This window comes from Anguilla rostrata, chromosome 6 (genome assembly GCF_018555375.3).
Source record: "Anguilla rostrata isolate EN2019 chromosome 6, ASM1855537v3, whole genome shotgun sequence".
Taxonomy (NCBI): Eukaryota; Metazoa; Chordata; class Actinopteri; order Anguilliformes; family Anguillidae; genus Anguilla; species Anguilla rostrata.
In genome coordinates this window covers 54,632,838-54,652,179 of record NC_057938.1, presented here as the reverse complement: position 1 = coordinate 54,652,179, position 19,342 = coordinate 54,632,838, and the positions used below count along the sequence as shown (strand labels likewise).

Sequence of the window (19,342 nt, the reverse complement as noted above, 5' to 3'; positions counted from 1 at the left end):
GATGCCTCTCATTCGCCAGAGCAGTTGGGGGTTAGGGGTCAGGTGTCTTGCTCAAGGACACTTCGACATGCCCAGGGCGGGGTTTGAACCGGCAACCCTCCGACTGCCAGACAATCGGTCTTACCTCCTGAGCTATGTCGCCCCTATGAAAAGGACAGGCAGGCGGGCCCTCTCCATCGCGGGGGCCACGGACAGCCACAAAATGGCGACTGTTTGAGCTGCCGACCCCGTGCGTCACCCCCCCGAGACCGCCACGTTAGCACGGGAGGTGGAACGTGACTCGGCCGGCCGGTCGGTCGTGTGTTTACCTGCTCAAACAAACAGCGAGGGAGGGCGGCCTTTCAAAGAGCGCCCAGTACCCACAATAACAGGCTATTATCTGCAGCTCTCCCCACAGAGGAAGACGAAACCCCGCCTAGCCCCCGCCTGGGCCCCCGCAGGGTAAACAGAAGCCGCTTCGATGAAATCGCTCACTGAACATAAACCGGCGTGACAACTGCGCTCAGCCGGAGTTCATACTGAGGGGAAAATACAACGTTGTATCAATCTGGCTAAGACTTAAGACTACTCCAAAACTGCGTAATGCTGTATGTACTCTAACATATAAAGTCATTACAATTTGTAATATATACTGTTATTGTATGGACATATCAACACGATGCACGATTTGTTAACTAGATTATTAAACTATACATTATTGAATTATACATTAAACTCATAGAGGGAATTGAGGAATACCTCATAAAAAATACATACGTATTAACATATTCAGTAAAGATGCATGTGTCTTTAATTTACAAGCTTACATTTCCCTTCCACAAACCCAGTTTAGCGAGTTCACCATCAAATCTAACTTGCTGAACTGTTTGCGAAGACTAGTGTAGGTCAAATCATGTGTCAGCCAGTGCTCAGAGACATGCATTGACTGAATGCCGGCCATTGTTTTATTTTATCTCTGGGACTGAATCGAAAGCGTCGGGGTTTGAGATAAGCGTGGCGTCGACCCGGCGTCACGCCCGCCAGACCTCCTTGCGCCAGAGCGCGCCACGGATCAGTTACTAGGCTAATTAATTTCCCGCGGACAGGCGGACAGGCTTAAAGGGGCCACACGTGCAAAGCTGGCATGGATGAGGTGAATAATTAAAGGCCTTTTGTCACCCGATACTGCCCGCATGTATATGTACAGTATGGCTTACGAAGCTGCGTCCATTATTGATGAAGACCCCGGTTTTTCATTTTTCAGTTTTCTGGAAACCGGGGGGAGCAGAAACTCGGCCAAGAGATAAGATCATCGCCCAGGCTTCTCAGCTTCTGCACTGAACTGAAATCAACTGGCCCCGTACGTGATCAGAGACATAACTACTCGCACACAGAGCGATCAGACATAACTACTCGCACACAGAGCGATCAGACATAACTACTCGCACACAGAGCGATCAGAGACATAACTACTCGCACACAGAGCGATCAGACATAACTACTCACACACAGAGTGATCAGAGACATAGCTACTCACACACAGAGTGATCAGACACAACTACTCACACACAGAGTGATCAGAGACATAACTACTCACACACAGAGTGATCAGAGACACAACTACTCGCACACAGAGCAGTCAGACATATCTACTCGCACACAGAGAAATCAGACATATCTACTCGCACACAGAGCATTGAAAGAAATAGCTACTCACACAGGGGAGGGGTATTGGTGGAAATTAGGAATTCTTTGTGAAATCTCAACAAAAAAATAGATATTAAAATGGAAACTTACATAAAAACAACACTTGTTCACTTCAGGTTTTCATGAATCATTTGTTAAATGCGTAGAAGAGCAGCCCAGAATAGTTCAGTGGCTTTTGGAGTGGAGTTGGGAGGGCGGAGGGGTATAAAAACAAATTGGCTCATTCAAGAGCTCCTTTTGCCACAAACCATTTGCAACCTGCAAGTGTAGTCCATGAGCGGGCGAAACACGGTTGCTCCAGAAAAAGGATTCTGGAATGTAGGCTGCAGCTGCATTCCGAACAGTAGGGTCCTTCCACTGCAGTTATAAACTTCACTGACTAGACACTTATTCACATGGAAATGATTTACGATGTGATACATTAACGTGTGCCTGCATTCGTGCTCACGCTCTCAGGTAAATCTGATCGATGATAAAGCCACACGTCATAAAACGATCACAATTAGGTCACATCATCTCACCTCATAACAGGCGATGTAATGCCCTCGCGTTTAATCAATACTGCATCATTCCACGATTATTATTCTAAGTACAATTCGCATGGATCCCTTGTTGAACACCACAAGCAAAAACATCGCAACCTAGTGCGGGCACACGGTCTGCTCTGCTTTCGGCTGTATGGTGCTACAGGGAGGTTTTTGAGACGCTGAATATATTCAGAAAGTATGAAAGGCAAGAAATGAAAATGCATGATATCTGTAACCGGTAACGTGCCCCTCGTGGTCCCGGTAAGAAGTGCGGCGCACTGGAACCGCTGCTTGGCAGGCGAGGGACGCCTGATGGATCGCCCCAGCGTACCGCCATCGCCAGGTTAGCGCACTGAGGCGCGCGGTTTGCCACGCGTTCACCAAACCCGTGAAAAATGAGCGATTCTTACATTCATCAGCGACGGCATGACGCAGATTTCTGTGCGCCGGTGTCGGCCATTTGTTCAAAAATTAAACTGCAGTATGTCGGAAATTTATGAACAGGCACGCAAAATGAAATAAAATCGGCCGCGGAATATTTAGCCTCACCAGAGTGTGCATTTTAATGTCTGCATTTTTTATGAAAATATTTTCTTGGATAAGATACAGAAATACCAGCAAACCTGGCCTTGAACGGGATGGGATTTTCTGGCTTTCCAGCTTACTCAGCTGTACCATTAAATAATTCAAATGACTCCTAACTTGCTTCACCTGATTGCTTCAGTCATAACTGGTTGATGATTTAATGGTGAAGAGAAAAATCGCCAGATTCAGCAGCTTAACCCACACCTCAAAACGAGTGCAAGCCTATTGGCTTAATGACACACAGTGGCTCCTCACTAGAAAAGATCTTCAGGAGGCAGATACAGGAAGTGACATCACAGGAAACCAATTAATAATCGGTATTGATTTCTCTGCGTCTGTTGAGGTAATTGCTGGAAGTGTGGGTGCTGTGCATTGGTTAAATAGGCTGGGAAATGTGTGAGGGCAGGCAAGCACTATGGGGAACCCCGTGTCCTGAAACTCAATTTGTGATATCCAGCGAAAGCTGGACGGAAACCTGCGCCACTGACCTGTTTGTGAAGACTTTGCTGTAGTTGAACACTTGAATCTCCAACATCTCGTTGCCATCAATCTTGCTGGCGATTGGCCATCTGAAAGTCTGTGGGGGGGGGGCGGGGGTAGACAGACAGACAATTAATTACCTGGTAATCAAGTCACTTATTAATTGATCAATAGACAATATTAACCAACCAATCAGTTCAGGCACGATCAACCAGCAGGGGTCATCAGCCAACAGCCGATTTTATTATATTTTTAAATACCCACCTGTCTCATAAAAGGCATAAAACTACAGCGGAAATTAAATGGAAAAATTAAAATAATATTTTCCCTGCCAAGGCTCCCTTAATTGGTTCTGCTCATTAAATGACTCGATTTGTTGTTTTTTAAAAAAAAAATGGAACCAACACAAACTACTGTATTTAATTTTTTTTACGTTTTTCTTTTTTTTTTTAGTTCAGGCACAATATCGTCACAGCCCCCAGTCGGGGTTTCGGATTGGATTTCGTTTTTTTGCAGTAATGTTCTCCCTCGCAGTGCCGAGCATTGATCTGTCAAGCGGGGGGGGGGGGGGCTTTCAGGGTTTGCTGAGCGCGTCAGTGAAAAGACGCCCGCAGGCACATCAGCTGCCGCTCCGCGAGCGCTCCAGAGAGAGAGAGAGGTGGGCTAGGGCTGGCAGCACGGCAAAGCCAATGGGAATCCCACGCTCGCTCCGGAGGTTGCCGGCTTCAATCCCAGCGGGACACTGCCGCTGTGCCCCGCTTCAACTGCACACACTTTAATTAGGAGTCCAGCTGTACGAGAAATGAGAATGGGCGACACGGCGCCTGACTGCTGAGCAAAATCCAAACTGAAAATACTCCATATCTCTATGAAGCCAAACATTAATTACAGAGAAAAACACAGAGGAATATATAATGGTATCTCAGGTTATATAAAATTAACTTATAACGTATAAATTGTTGATATACCTTGGCTTGGGCATAGATCAATAATTGCCCTTAACGTTGACTAACAAATAAAATCAAGCTTTCCATAACACAAATAGAACCTTTTAATTCAGTTCATTTCCTTCATCCCAGCTCCCCACACTGCATTTGTGGGTAAAAAAAAACAAACATAAAGCACATAAATTAAATTTAATTATGAATGAAAGCCAAGCAGAAAAGTAAGCTCCTTGGCATTTCAGAGCCAGTTCCTTTTCAAACACCTAATCTTTCTACAGTCTCCAGTGACATGTGACATGATTGGTGAATGCAATGAATAAGCAACAAGCTCATTGGATCAGGGGACTGCGAACCAGTGGCACTGTGTCCTTCACCTGCTTATAAGAACAGCTTTGCTGCCAGACGACATTGGCTTTGATTAGAAATGACAGCTCATACAGGCGTTATACAAAGCTTATGAAGCTCCTATGTAGCTGTTATGCAGGAACCTTTATCAGATGCTTTAGTTTTTCTTCACTTTTTGTTTGACAGGATGTGGGGACTGATGGTATTATGCGAGTGGGCGGGGCTACGATTGGGGCCCTGAGTGCTGATAGGTGTAATCCATCACCCTGCGGAGGTGACAGGCTCCAGCGGTCGCCATATGGCTGGGGTACTCCGCAGCGACAGCCAGCGGTCCCGGGGCGACGCCCACACCGTCAAGCGAGGAGAAAAGTGCCAAACAGCCCGGGGAAACAAAACCGCCCTTAATTACACATCTACAGCCCCCCCCACCCACCCCCCACCCCTAATTACACACCACCCCCCCCTCACCCTCACCCCCCACCCCAACCCCCGGTGGAATCCTTAAACGGCGCTCTTCCCGAAAAAGCGGAAAGACATGTTTAAGCGGTTAATCGACTTCCCCCTACCTGCGGGGAAAGGGGGGGGGGGGGGCGGAGGGGGCTGCTGCAGAAACTGCAGATGTTGCGAAAAAAGGGCAGAACTAGGAGCAAAAAAAAAAAAAAAGAGAAGCAAAAATTCAAGACTCCCGGAACATTCCAGATAGATCGTCCATCACAGAGGCTGTTCCCCAAATGGGTTTTAGAGTGCGTGTAGTGTTCCCTGGATAAGCCATGTCACATGTCGCGTGCAAACCAACTGCCGACATCCCCTGATGGTTACAAATGTTGCAAGTGAAAAGTGCTGAAATGGCAGATTTCTTCAACATTGCAAGCATTTCATAAAAAAGTAAATAAATGAAAACATGCTGTACCAGGCAGGATAGGGGAGCAGCATGCCCCAAACATTGGTTCCTCACTCAGAATAAAGCAGAATAACGAGCCTTTGTCCTGGACCCAAAGGATCTATACATCACTGGCTGGAAAGGAGGAACAATTGGCATATTTCCTTTCTCCTTGTGTCTGAGCGACAGCCCTGCTCAGATGATTTTAGCCAGTACCTCAGAGAGCGTTAAGTGTCCCAGAGCACCGGCGTCAAAAAAGTCCTGAGAAGGGGAAGGGGTGGGCCACTGTGTTTGGGGGGGGGGGGGGCGCAGCAGGTGGGGGATGCTACTCAGTTTGGCTGGAATGAGCCAGGGGGAAGGGGGGGGGCGGGGGGCGCATGCGGAAGACCGATTGAGGGGGGTTTGGGGGGGGGGTGACAGGTGGAGGGTGCTGAAGTAGCAGAGGATGGGATGCTACTCAGCTCAGCAGAAACAAGCCAACGGGGGGGTGGGGGGGAGGGGGAAACGGCAAACCCTAAAATCCTACCGCCAGCGCTAATGGCGGCCAGATGGCGGATGGCGGCGCGGCGCTGCGTCCCGGAGCCCGCCGGCGGGAAACGGGGGAAAGCGAGGAGCCGCTCCGAAGCTCAGCGGGCACACGGAGTCATCAGCCAATCAGGCGCGAGCGGGACGGCGGGATCTCAGCCCTTCATAGAGCTGCTCTCCATCACTCCCACTGCAGCACAGACCCGCTGAGCAGCTCACAGCCGGTCAGGCTGCTCATTCATCCTCTCATACACAGTATGTTCATTATTTCATGTTAATTATTTCAGTTTTTACGCACTTGGTTATAGGTTTTTTTTGTTGACAAAGTGCACACAGCATTCTCCCATGTACTGACATGGCCAGTGATCTTCTATCATCCATTCCAAGGGGTAAAATCAGCCAGGACACTGACGGCTCGTCTTCGCAAACAGAGCAAGACATTTAGCACGCCTTAAACCGGATATTGGAAGTGATACAGAAACCCTACTGTGTTGTTATTGAAGTGTACACACACACACACACACACACACACATCACCCCCATTATCGGCCCCCAGTGTGTTCTTGTGTTTCCTCCCCCCTCCGTGTTGTAACTTAGTGTTATTGACCGTCGTAAATCTCTGCGACAGAAACATCGATACAGCCACCGCTGTCATTGGTACACCGATGAGGAAATGACTCGGTGAGATCAGCAGCCGGCTCTGGGGTTTTCTCGACGGGAGCTTCTGTGACATCACAATTTAAAAACCGTTACAAAGCAACAGTGAGGCAGCCTTCCGCTGCGACGCTCTGCTCCGCCTCATAGGGGGATTACTGGTATAAAAAAAAAACATGGTTTCATTGTTTGCTTTGGCACAGATTAACTCTTTAAGGTGTGAGATTAGAAATGTGTGATTAGAACGTTCTCAACCGAACATTCTAATGCTGATGTCATAATCACAACCAGTAAGTGAAAGCATCGCAGGGGGTTCTAGAACCCTGGCTTAGAATTTTGAAACGGCATTCCTAAAAACCTGGTGTTCAAAGGGTTTTAAGAAGTGGAGAATATTTTCCAGCGAAGATGGGAGCCTCTTTTTGGGATTTATGAAAATGCAGTTTTAATGAGGACCCTATGAAGCCGCTGCCCCGTGAAGCTTGGCGGATTTGTCACGCCCTCCACACCCACGGTAGCACAATGACGTCAAAATCTGCGCCATAGTAAAATAAAACATCTCTCAACCTCTTTCAAACATCGAGCCAGTCTTAACCCGTCTCGCAGAATTATCCACAACCGCCATCTATTCACAAGAGTCTGTCGTCTCGGAGGCCATTTAATTTCGCTCTGTGCGACGTGTAATCTAGCAGAACCAGGGTCGTTAGGCACCAGGGCTTTCCGCTCCATTACGGCGGGGGAAGAACCGTGGCATTACTGAAGTTCCCCCCGGGGGGGAAAATAAAGTTACTCCATTCTAGTCTACGGTACTGCTGCTGCTGTCACAATAATATTTTTTTTCCACCTCCAAAGGGAGACGAAGTCATAATATGTTTTCTCATACCATATATCTTATATATAGCCCACCCCCCCCCCCCCCTCATATACTGATTTTGTCACTTATATTGGCTTATCAAATAAACACCCAGCGGGTCCACAAAAAAAAAAAAAAAAAATTAGGACTCCGGGTTCCAGGTTCAGCACCTGGCCTGAGGTAGGAGGGCTGGATGGTGCTTCGTTGTCATGGTAACCGTCTCAAAAGGAATACAGAATTGATATAACCATAAGTTTTTTTAATCAGCGGGATAATCACTGCGACTGTGTACAGTTTTATTTTTTCAGATATTCGTCAGACTCCTTTCGCCTGTACAGTCCTAGATTTAAACGGCTTTTATTGCAGGAGGACTGTGCAGTGGGTCCTCACTGAAAAGCCTTGTTCTGAGAAGGCAACTTAGTTGAAACACAAATCAATAAATAATTGAAACTGGTAGCAGACTACTTCTTTGAGAGGAGTTCGGCACTCCCTTGAGAAGACTACCCAACGGTATGAAACTTTTATATAAGCTGTGTGTGTCACTCTGGCTTAAGAAAAAAAAACTGTCATGGCCAGGCTGTCATTAAACAAAAGCATATTGTTGATGAGGAAGACTTTGTTGAAATGCATATGCGCAATAAATTAAAATTGAACTCATGAAAAATAAAGAAAGTTAAGAGCTGCACCAGCTGTCTTTAAAAATACATTTTTTTGTGCAGCTAAATGAACAGAGTGACACGTCAGCACACAGACCAGCTCACCAATCACGCTTATTTCTGAGTAGAGCTGTCCATGGTGCTGAAATATAGTAAAACACCATAGAGCAGGGCTGCCCAACCCTCTTCCTGGAGATCTACCATCCTGTAACCCAACCCGAATGAAGCACACCTCATTCAGCAGCTAGAGATCTCGTTGAGCGACTAATTATTGGAATCAGGTGTGCTTTGTTAGGGTTGGACAGAAAACCTACAGGACGGTAGATCTCCAGGAACAGGGCTGGGCAGCCCTGCAGCAAATCAGCTCACCAACCATGCTTGTTTTCGGAGCTGTCTGTGGTACTGAAATACTGTAATTATACTGTAGAGGCTAAGTTGTACTGTAATATAATGTCAGTTGCTTGGGCTTGCAGTTCAGATGTTGCAGGTTCAAATTCATGTCGGGGTACAGTCATTGTACCTTTGAATAATTTAACGCAGTGTTAAATATACATCTGGCTAACGTGTAAATCAGTTGTGTGAGGTTCTGAATAAGGGAGTATACTGTTAAAACAAAACCTTAAAAAAAGACACCAATTGTACAGAATGTCCTTTTCAGCGCACATTGCCTAAGCTAATTAATTATTTGTTGTGTCAGTTGTTGTTTTGACTTTTGGCACAAATAAGGGAACACACAGTAATTAGGGGTTGCGACTACTCATTTCCTTGTTCATCCTATTTGCCATCTAGTGGTAAAATTAAGACATTGCAGAAACATTGGATAGCTGATCAACTAATTATAAGCCAAGAACTGGCAAGATCTGAAGATCACTATTTAAGGGTTATATCATCTTGTGTCATATTCAAAGCTGACATCAGCTCTTAGGATCACCTGACTTGGGCCTATCATCTTGCACCAGAATGGCCTATCTGCATCCAGATCATAAGCTTCTAATTGCATTTTCGAAACGAGGTCTTCTCTACACACACAAATGGCAAAAAAAGCATTTCTGTCCAAATGATCCTGTGTCCCATTTAGAATAGAGAATTACTGCATTTTAACTTTTCTATCATTATTAAATTCACAGCTGCCCCTTGCCAGAGAAACTTATACCAGCAGTGTCCTACTTTGGATTCAAACCTGCAACCTCTACGTCACAAGGCTCGGCCTTCCAACCACTATGCCTCTTAACTGCACTTTTCACGTTTGGTCTTCTGTGTCTGTACTGAAAAGAACAGGACCGTAATGCAACAAAAATCTATGAATCTATTTCAGCACAGAATTTAATGAGAACCTTGCTGACAATTCTTTTTTGCAATTTGGAGGCAGTCGTGATAACTGCTCCCCATATTCCAGGAAGAAGAAAAAAACACTTATCAAAGGAATTACTTATTAAATACTGATTATTCTAAATCAATGAAGACAGAACGGTGCTTTCACAGAACAAACCACGGCTCGCTTGGGGCCCTTTTTCTCTGCTAGGAATTGAATCAAATGTTTTCAGTCTGTTGCCCAGACATGTTAAACTCACTAATGCACTTCACTGATGAAGACGATGGCCCGAAACATTTGGCTGTTTGGGCCTCTATTAAAAATGCTGAGTACCTTTCAGAATGTAGCGACTAAATTCATGATGCTGAAATGCATGTAGCATTAAGCAAAAAAAAAACAACTAAATAAATGAAAATAAAAATCATTCACCTGGTCCTGAGCTCACCCGGTTGTTTTCATATTAGGACCTGCTCATACGGTAAAACACTTATTAATAATAGATATATATTTAGCAAATCGAAACGTTATTTGAAAAATTTCCACTGGATTCCTTCAAGGGGAAGAAAACTCTCCAAACCACAAAAATAAAAGTATATATAAAAAAATATATATATATGTAATGTGAAATTGACAACAACGGAATTCCTCAGAGAATTCATACTGCAGCGCTTGGCTTTGAGAGTGAAGCCCAGCGAGGGGGCGCACCTGCACACAATGAAAACTTGGGAGATGAGCCCAGCTCCTATTGGCTGCTGCGTGGGCAGAGGGCGAAGCGCCTTTCACTCGCATTCTGGTTCCCAGATCAAAGAGCGCAGAGAGAAGCATTCAAACACGCCGCCGGCGAGGAACACGCACTGCCACGGCCAGATTAACAGCCTGGAAGACAGGAACTCGGGTTTTCGGAAAAAAACAAAAAAAAACAAAACGAATGCAACGTTTGCCTCGTGGTCTTCCGCTCGAGGCACGGATGATGTCCCACGTGGTCGGGCTGTGCTGCACCTCCATCGGCCAGACCCTAAAAACACGGGCTATCCTGAATTCGGCAGAGGGGCTCGTCCCGCCTTGGTTAGCCTTCCCATTACTAAGGCTCTTACATTTCTTCTTTCCTCTAAATTATGCAAAATGGTCTGCTTTTAAGAGGGTGGGGTGGTGGGGAAAGCCAAGGATTCTCCAGAATATAGACCCCCCCCCCAACCCCCCGCCCCACACTCCTCTTGAAGCTGACATCCGAAAACACTTCCTGTGAATTATTGAACACAGGTTCCGTCCTAAAGCCGAATGGGACAGTGAGAGGGGGGCTCTCCTGATCTCCTTTTTTATCTGATTAAAGGAAGCCAGGGAATCGCACCATGGCAGCCGCCGGGGGAAGGCTGTGTCATTTCCCGCGATTAACAGACCGAACGTGATTAACACCCGACCTGCAGGCTTCACCTGGCCATAGAAGGCCAACCTGCAGTCATGTGACAACCCCCTCTGTGACATCATAATGCCTGGAGAAGCAGTTATGGCCTCCCGAATGGCTGAAGCTGAGACTAGGCTTTTTCTGCAGGAATTTTTATTATTTTTTTTCTCACCCTTAGGCCTATAGGGGCCACACTTTTAAATGGAAAACACAAAAACTCCTCAACCGCATTACACAAAGTACAAACAAGCAAACAAACACAGCTGCTTTTTTCCCGTGATAGTTAGACGTGAACAGTCAGCCTGAAATCCTCCAACGGGAACACAGGGGATTTGGCCCAATCACAGGAAGCCCTGGATTCAGCTCATTCCTCACTTCCTGTAACGGCAGCCCAGGGTGTAAAGCCCCCCACCCACCGCAATGATGCCCATAAAGAGTATCCAGCCCACAGCTCCCCGCTCCTCCTGGCTCTACGGCCATAAGTTACAGACCAAACTCTGCTGAGGATAACCCCCAAAGACAGAGTCAACTGAGGTTCCCCTGTCTGCTAACATTGGACACGAGCCCAAAAGAATTCCTTTTTTTGACATAAAATAAATACTTAAACTACCTCCTATTCTTTTTTTTACCTCTTATCTACCCCTAATTAAAGGGGAGTCTGTTACACTCCCTTAAGCATCACCGAAAGGGGGTCTATAAATATGGTTTTGGCAGAAACAAGGCTTTGCCAGTTTCTCCTCGTTATTTTAAAATGGGGATTCCGAACAGAGAGAATTAATTGGACATAGCTATTCAGGCTATTCATAGCTCTCCCAGGCTGAATTAAATCGCAACATGATGGTGTGTGTGAGTGCATGCATGTGTATGCGTGAGAGTGTGTGTGTTTGTGTGTGTGTGAGCATGTGTGTGAGAGAGCGAGAGAGCAAGCATGAGAATGAGCAAAGAGAACATGCATGCATGTTTGCTTGGGGGGGGGGGGGGTTTGGTTGGAAGAATGAATCAGCATATGCCTGATTGTAACACACAAGCTGGTGATGAATTATGAATAGTTTTAGATTTAGGCAGCATCCCTTCATGAAGTCTGAGTCACGACACAATTAATTTAAGCATTAAGAACTACTCCTCGCTGGGAAAGTCGTGGGACTGGCATCAGCTCATCTTGTCCCCTGATCTCAGCTGTGGGTTCACTAAGGCATCATCCCCACGGCCTTTGCAGCTGACAAAAATTCCACAGAACAGGACGCAATGGGAGCACCTAAAATTCCCTCCGGCCAACTTAAATTGAAGCCATCGAAGTTGAACCGGCTGTAAGAGGTGTTTATTTTCCTGTTAGGACAGTTGAAGTCTAAAGGAAGGAGTAGGGAAAGAAGAAAGAAGGAAGGAAAGAAAGAAGGATGGAAGGAAGAGGATGAGGAGGAAACAAGCTGCCAAGCAGAATGATTCCTTCCCCTATCTCACTCCTATTTATTCATTCATTTGTTATTATTTTTTTAGAGAATGGCTGGCGACTCGGGGTTGTGGCAGGACCAAGCGGCCAAAACCAGACTTCGTTTTTGAAGCTCATTTCCTGGTGTTGTAGTTCCTGGTTGCTCACTAGCGCCACTACGGATGGCTCCAGTATAGGTGTTTTCATATCCGGTTTCCATGTAAGTCTACGGTACAAATGCGATCAAAATACAAAGTCAATAATTTTTTCTCACAAGAACAAATAGTCATAATAGGTGTATTTTATTGGTCTTATGACTGTCCATGGGTCGATTTCATGATTTATTGCGTCATTTGGGCACAGTGCCAATATTTGTTCTGGACCAATGAGGTACAGCTTGCGTCACTTCCGGATTACTGCGGAGGACTGAGCTATAGTAGGGGCTACAGTCTATGGTCACTGGGGTGGGCGGTGGCGTCTCTTGGCCTTGACATTGCGGCGCCGGCTACGGTCCGCCTGTGCTAAGTCTGAAAATGCAAGCATCCCATTTCGTGGTGATTTAATTATGGCGTGTGCTATTTACAGCTGCACTAGACGACCATAAAATAATCCTCCTCTTAAGTTTTTCGGTAGCCGAGTCATTTTTACTATTTCCTTTAGCCTACTTAACCAAATAATTAGTTGGCAGAAAGCGTAATCAGCTTGCTATATTTGGTAGTCCAGTAGTAGCCTATGCTAAAACAGTTCGCAACTTCGGCTACCAAGCCATTTGACTAGCTAGCTAACCTTAACCGGCAAACATTCAATCTGTCAGACGTGTTTGGCGGTTTGTCAGTCGTGTACATTCCGTAAATGTCTACCTGGGCCATGCTTCAAGCATGTGACAAAGCTACTATAATCCCGATTTTGGGATAAACACTTTTTCAGTTTCACGAAGCGAATTAAGAGTCTCAAGGTTCATTTGCTGAAATCACACACACAGAATTTAACGAAATTAACCATCTTGGCATTTAGAAAGGAATATGTTTTTAGCATTTAAGAGACCGACAAGCTAGGCATTTAAGACAGTGGTTCTCAGAATCGGTTCTGGGGGCTCCTTGCGTATATTGGCTTTTCTCCATTGGTTTTGATGATTTACAAGAAAAAAACGATAGCCTAATAATAATTAGAAATTCAACGTAGGCTACATTATTTTTGTCTTCATGCACCAGGTGGAAAACTTGCTGTACAAAGTGCGTTGTCATATTTACACGCCTGCAGATCAGTTATTAAAATACTTGGTAGATTTGTTAATAACCGCTGACAGTGTTAATTTTTATTCGGTAGAAAGTGATTTGCGAACGATCGGTCAGCTAGCGTCACCCAGCAAGTGAACACCACAAACGGCGATGGAGTAGCTAGTAGTAGCAGTTACTGGCTCATTAACTGACTGGCGAAAACCTACGACGATAACTTGCTCGGTTAACAGCAGATCTACCAGACAGTTATACGAAAATTAGCCTAGTCATATCACCAGTAGCCTACACATCTCCGATTGATTGACCATCAGTGTAGTCAATGTTCTTCCCCTGTGGTTCATATTGCTAATGCGTGAGCTAACCACGGATAGCCTACCTAGCTCACTGGCAAGCTGATATGCTAGTTAAGCATATTCGTTTTGCTGAGAAACATGAATTGAAGATAACTGAACATAGCCTAATTGTATTTTTAATGTCATACATATAACGTGATTACATTACAGTACAGTCACGGATGGAAATTAAACTCCGTAAACATCTGATAATATATTTTAAAACATAACGGCAGACAGTCAGCTAGCCTCGTTCAGGTTGATGGGCTTTTCCGCACCGGACTGTCAATCAAATTGTAAAAATCACAGAGCGGCTTTTAAACTCTGTGGTTTTGGCTCCAACTCCAAAATGGCCGCGCCCGCCATTGAGCTTCAAAACGTATTTTCGGAGACCCACGGAGAGTCAATGGGTGACGTCACAGTAGCTTTGTCCATATTTTTTACAGTCTCTGGGCAGGACCCAGCGCAAACACACAGTGGTACTCACTAACAGGAAAAGAATCTGTGACTCTCCACCGCCAACGGTCTCTCTTGTTGGGGAGAAAAATAAATAAATAAACATAACCTCACTGTACCGTACATCAAACAACTTGAGCAGGAGGATGTTAAGTCACTCAACAGTGCAGCTGAAAGCTTGACTACAAAGCAAGGACGTTTTACCCAGGGTGCACTATGGTGAGTCTGGAGTCTGTGCGCAGTTAGTAATTAGTCTGCTTTCCTGGTTATGCCCAAAACAAAGGAACCAAACCCCTGCTATCAGTGCGGGAACGCGGAGACAGCACATCCGAAACGGCTCTCCGTCGTCACGGCGATAACTGCTAATCGCTCAGCTGCTGAAAACAGCCCTTTGCCGCACACGCAGCGACATGACTCGACTCCTGACCAGACTCCTGCAGCAGCACATGGAACCGGAATTCCTTTTTCAAAAGCTCGGATGCAACAACAGTTTACTGCAGCAGCGGTGTGCCGTGGTGCAGTAAAACTCATTCCACTCGAGGGACTGTGCAAATGAGTTTTTCGCTCCACAAGCCACTCCATTATGCAATTAGACCCGCGATTAAACTGGGCATTCCACATAATAGGCCAATTTTTTCATTTAATAAAAAAAAAAAAAAACTGTGCTAAAAAAAAGAAAGAGAAAATGTGTTTTTACGAAAGTACAAATGTCAGAACTTCTGTGAAACGCAGGGGATATTACTGCAACCTGATAATGATCTCTCACTGTAAGAGTTAAGCAAAAAATGTCCACCGCGCAAGAATTTCCAATAAGGAATGAAATCACACCGTGGCCCTGGCATAACTGGATTTTCTAAACTGCATTCACAGCCTAAAATATGAGTTGGTCCTATGAGTCGATTTCCTGGGGGGAAACAACGGAAGTGTTAGATTGGTGTCCTGCCAAGAAGGGAATCTCAACGCTGCAAGGAGTCTAACACTACTCTTAAATCCAATCCTCCTCCTGGAGCCTCCTGCTGGGTAAATGCACTAGCGACCAGACAATCTCCCAAACAAGAGATCGCCACGGCGCTGGAAGAACAGTCTGCACCCTGCCAGCCTGCAGCTCTGACAACAGCAGCTATTTTTTTTTTTTTTTTTTAATTCTAAGTCAGTGTTCTAGAACTCCACTGCTTGCAGACACCAGTGGTGATTGTTACATCACCAACAGAATGTTCAGTGAATAACATTCCAGTCACATAACGGTGAGCTCGCCACCGTAAAAAGGATTAATACACCTTAAATGAATAAATTATCATTCTTGAGGCTTCACCCCTTAAACAAAATGAGCTGAGAGACAGAACCGAGGACCCAGAGGCCCGACAAGTGAACCCCAAGGGTTGGACTACGTTTCCCAGACCTTCCGCCACTTGTTTACTACAAGTGCTCTTTATGATCAATTCTGCAACTCATTTACATTGGAACTGCATCAGTATTTCCCCTGTAGGATGGTGCTGCTTAGACAGCAATGTTCATTATGGGCTTTTCATTATTACACTCTCTCAGCCGTACGAGAAAAGACATAAACGCTGGATATAAAAGCACTGGCTGCTAAGGGTTAATGGGTGACTCCATGCGTCTCTGCAGCTGAAATGGGAATTGTGGGTAATGGGGATGTATGAGACCGAGTGCAGTGGCTGTTTGTGAGGAAAGCAGTAGCTAATAACACCTCATTACAATTTTTTAAAAAGATTTTAGTTTGACTTCTTGCATCTTCGTTGTTTCCCAAGAGAACTTTTTTTTTTTTTTCAAGTGAAACATCTGAACTCTACAGTAAGTCCATATGGCCTGCTGTACCAAAAAATAAATTATTCTCACTCCTGTCAATTAAATGTTTTCTCCCACACAAAAAAAGCTGAACCAGTGAAGACAGGTCTTCACAGGGAGGCTGTGGAAGAACAGGTGATCTGTTCAAAATTGCTTTATAATCCTTTGAAGAGTAGGTCTTTAGGAATGTTTTTTTTTCAGAATTCTAAGTGAGAATTCTAAGTGTCTAGAACCCCATTGTTCTCAAATCCCAGCAGTGATTGTTACATCACCATTAGAATGTTCAGTTAAGAACATACTGATCACATACGATCTCATCTCATACCTTAAGGGGTTAAAATGCTGCCATATTTTTTTTAAAGGGGCGGAGAGAGGGGGATCTGTGACCCCTGGAAAGCACTGACCTCATCGAACCTGGCCTCATCTTCGCAGTTCTCCAGGACACGCGTGTAGAAGGACAGCCCTGTCGGACGGAACAAAGACAGTCCATTAGTTACAGTAGCAAAAGAAACAAATGCATAAACAAATAAATACACCACTAAATACCTTTAAAACAGTTCTGTAAAGTTCTGTGAGTGTGGGGAAGAATGGTCAAGGATACGATCTGAAGATTCTCCCACCAACACACACATCGTTTAACTGTGCAGTTCATCTAGATACAAAGAGCCAGGGAAGATGTCTGCTACAACGCCACCCTGGTCCACATACTCCCACTCAGAAATTTTATGAATGCAGGCTCAAAGCTGTCTTTTAATCGCGTTTTACATTAGTCATTCACAGGAACCCTCAGCATTCAATAGGACAGCCTAATCCACACTGCTGCTCTCTCTCACTGTGAACCCCACAGGCTGAAGCACAGTTATGAATCAGGATCACTCAGGGACCCAGGGTTCCAGTCGATGTCAAAACCCAGCAGTTAATTTTCGTCCCCTGTAGGGGACATGAGTCAATGAATCTCAGGCCACCAATCTATTGCAGAAACTAACAATTGTCAGATGGCTTTAAAAAACACAGTACAGCATATTCCCTTTCAATTAGATTTTTCATTCACATTTGGGAATGACCAATGCATGCTGGGACAAGCTCCAGCACCCCTCGCGACCCTGCCCAGGATAAGCGGGTGTAAATAATGGATGGATGGATGGATGGATAGAAGGATGGATGGATTTTAGAAGACCTGAAGGAAGAACACGAACCATCTCATGAGCCCAGCTGGAACGAACCAAATTCATTACTGCTCAAGCCGTCATTACGTCTCATTTTTTTAAAGCGGGAAGTTTCACAATCCAGCTCTGGCTTATTCATCACATAAACCCTCTTGTAATTAAAAACAGACAGGTAATGTCCTCAGAGCAATGCTTTCCCTATATCGCCTTTACAATATTACCTCCTAGCACACTGCAACACGTTATATTATACTGGCCACTAAAAGTAACCCGTAAGAAACCCGATGGGTCAAAACGGTCTCATTTCCTTTATATCAAAGACAGAATCACAAGGGCTCCAGAGACGATGACTAACCACATTTTATTAATTAGTTTTCATGGTAACATGATTTGAATTGTCAACATTTATCTTAATGATCTATAATTATGTGTAACTAATAAATCTTCTATTTTTTTTGTCAGTAAGCTACGGACAACTACGGTCACGAAATTGAATCAAACATTATTAAAAATACGATGACAAATATAATATCAGATACCTGTTAAAGGTATTGTGTGTGTGTGTATCTACAGCGCAAACAGAGATGATATACACTAACCAGACTGTCAACTCCTAAGACCCAGCGATTCATTTTTCTCCCCCGCTGGGGACATGTGTCTCTGGTCTTAATCTCAAAAACCATATATTCTACTAAGCCAAATCCAACACAACACTACGAGGGGACATTCAATAAAAATGAAAACAGTTTTCCTGCAACGTTTTTATCATCCAAGACACTTGTATCATCTCCAAAAAATTACTCTTTTTTTTCTGCCTAGTCTCAGGAGGACATTCCTAATATAGAAACTTCCATCTCAGGTCTGTTGGTTCTTAGTTCAAATCTCATACATCTACTTAAAGTTTATGACGAAGTTACATAACAGAATTAATGGATATTTGAAGGCACCAGTTACAAACCAGAACTACAAACTTACATGTTTATTACTTACATGCTGATTACTTACATTACATTACAGGCATTTAGCAAGATACACAACTTTTTACATATGGTAAATGGACAACATTTATATAGCGCTTTTATCCAAAGCGCTTTACAATTGATGCCTCTCATTCGCCAGAGCAGTTAGGAGTTAGGGGTTAGGTGTCTTGCTCAAGGACACTTCGACATGCCCAGGGCGGGGTTTGAACCGGCAACCCTCCGACTGCCAGACAATCGGTCTTACCTCCTGAGCTATGTCGCCCCTACATATCATCTACATTACATTTATACAGCTGGATATATACTGACGCAATGCAGGTTAAGTACATTGCTCAAGGGTGCAACGGCAGTGTCCTACCCAGGAATCAAACCTATGACCTTAAGGTTACAAGACCAGTTCCTTCACCCATTATACTACACTGCCACCCACTGCTGATTACTTGGATGAAGATATTCCAGGAGTTTCCCATTTACTGTTCCACCTGAACCTCTTTGGGTTTACGGCACAGGTACAGCACAGTTTCCCAACTAGCTCAGGTGCTTAGTGCTCAGGTACAGATTGTTCAGCGCAGATGTTCCCAAACCTTTTCACGTTGAGGCACCCCCAAAAATTAACTAGCTGTTGGAGAGGGCCCCAATCTCAGTGAAATGGGTAAACACGGACAGACACCTCAGTCCAACACCCACTCCATGCTGTAAAGCACTGTCAATTAAACACACCACCACATAGACGCCCATCTTAATATAGAATTTCTGCAAACTGTGGATCCATTTTAAAAAGCGAAGCTGTGTATCTATATTAAACGCCTCTTTAGAGCAATACAGTCTACTACAATGACTGAAATATTGCCTTTTTAGTACAATGCAATTGGTTACAATGATAATAATATTGCCAAGAGCATGTAAATGAGCCTGTAAACCAGGTTTATTTTACCCAAAAGACTGGAAATGCAATTCAGAAATATGAACGCAACACCACTTTGCATTTATCCATTTTTACAAAGAACTGTCCCCAGAGCAGGGTACGTGAAACCATGAAAATTGTCTCGAATTTTCAAATCCCTGCACTGCGTGTTACTGCTGTTTTTCAAA

The 19,342-nt window shown here is 44.7% G+C and overlaps 1 protein-coding gene across 1 annotated transcript in view; it reads right to left on the bottom strand.

Moving 5' to 3' along the window:
• The window catches only part of otofa (otoferlin a), a 92,610-nt gene that overhangs the window by 69,968 nt on the left and 3,300 nt on the right, over window positions 1-19,342 (bottom strand). The window contains 2 exon segments of the mRNA XM_064341256.1: window positions 3,287-3,375; window positions 16,509-16,567. Coding sequence (XP_064197326.1) covers window positions 3,287-3,375; window positions 16,509-16,567 — 148 coding nt within the window.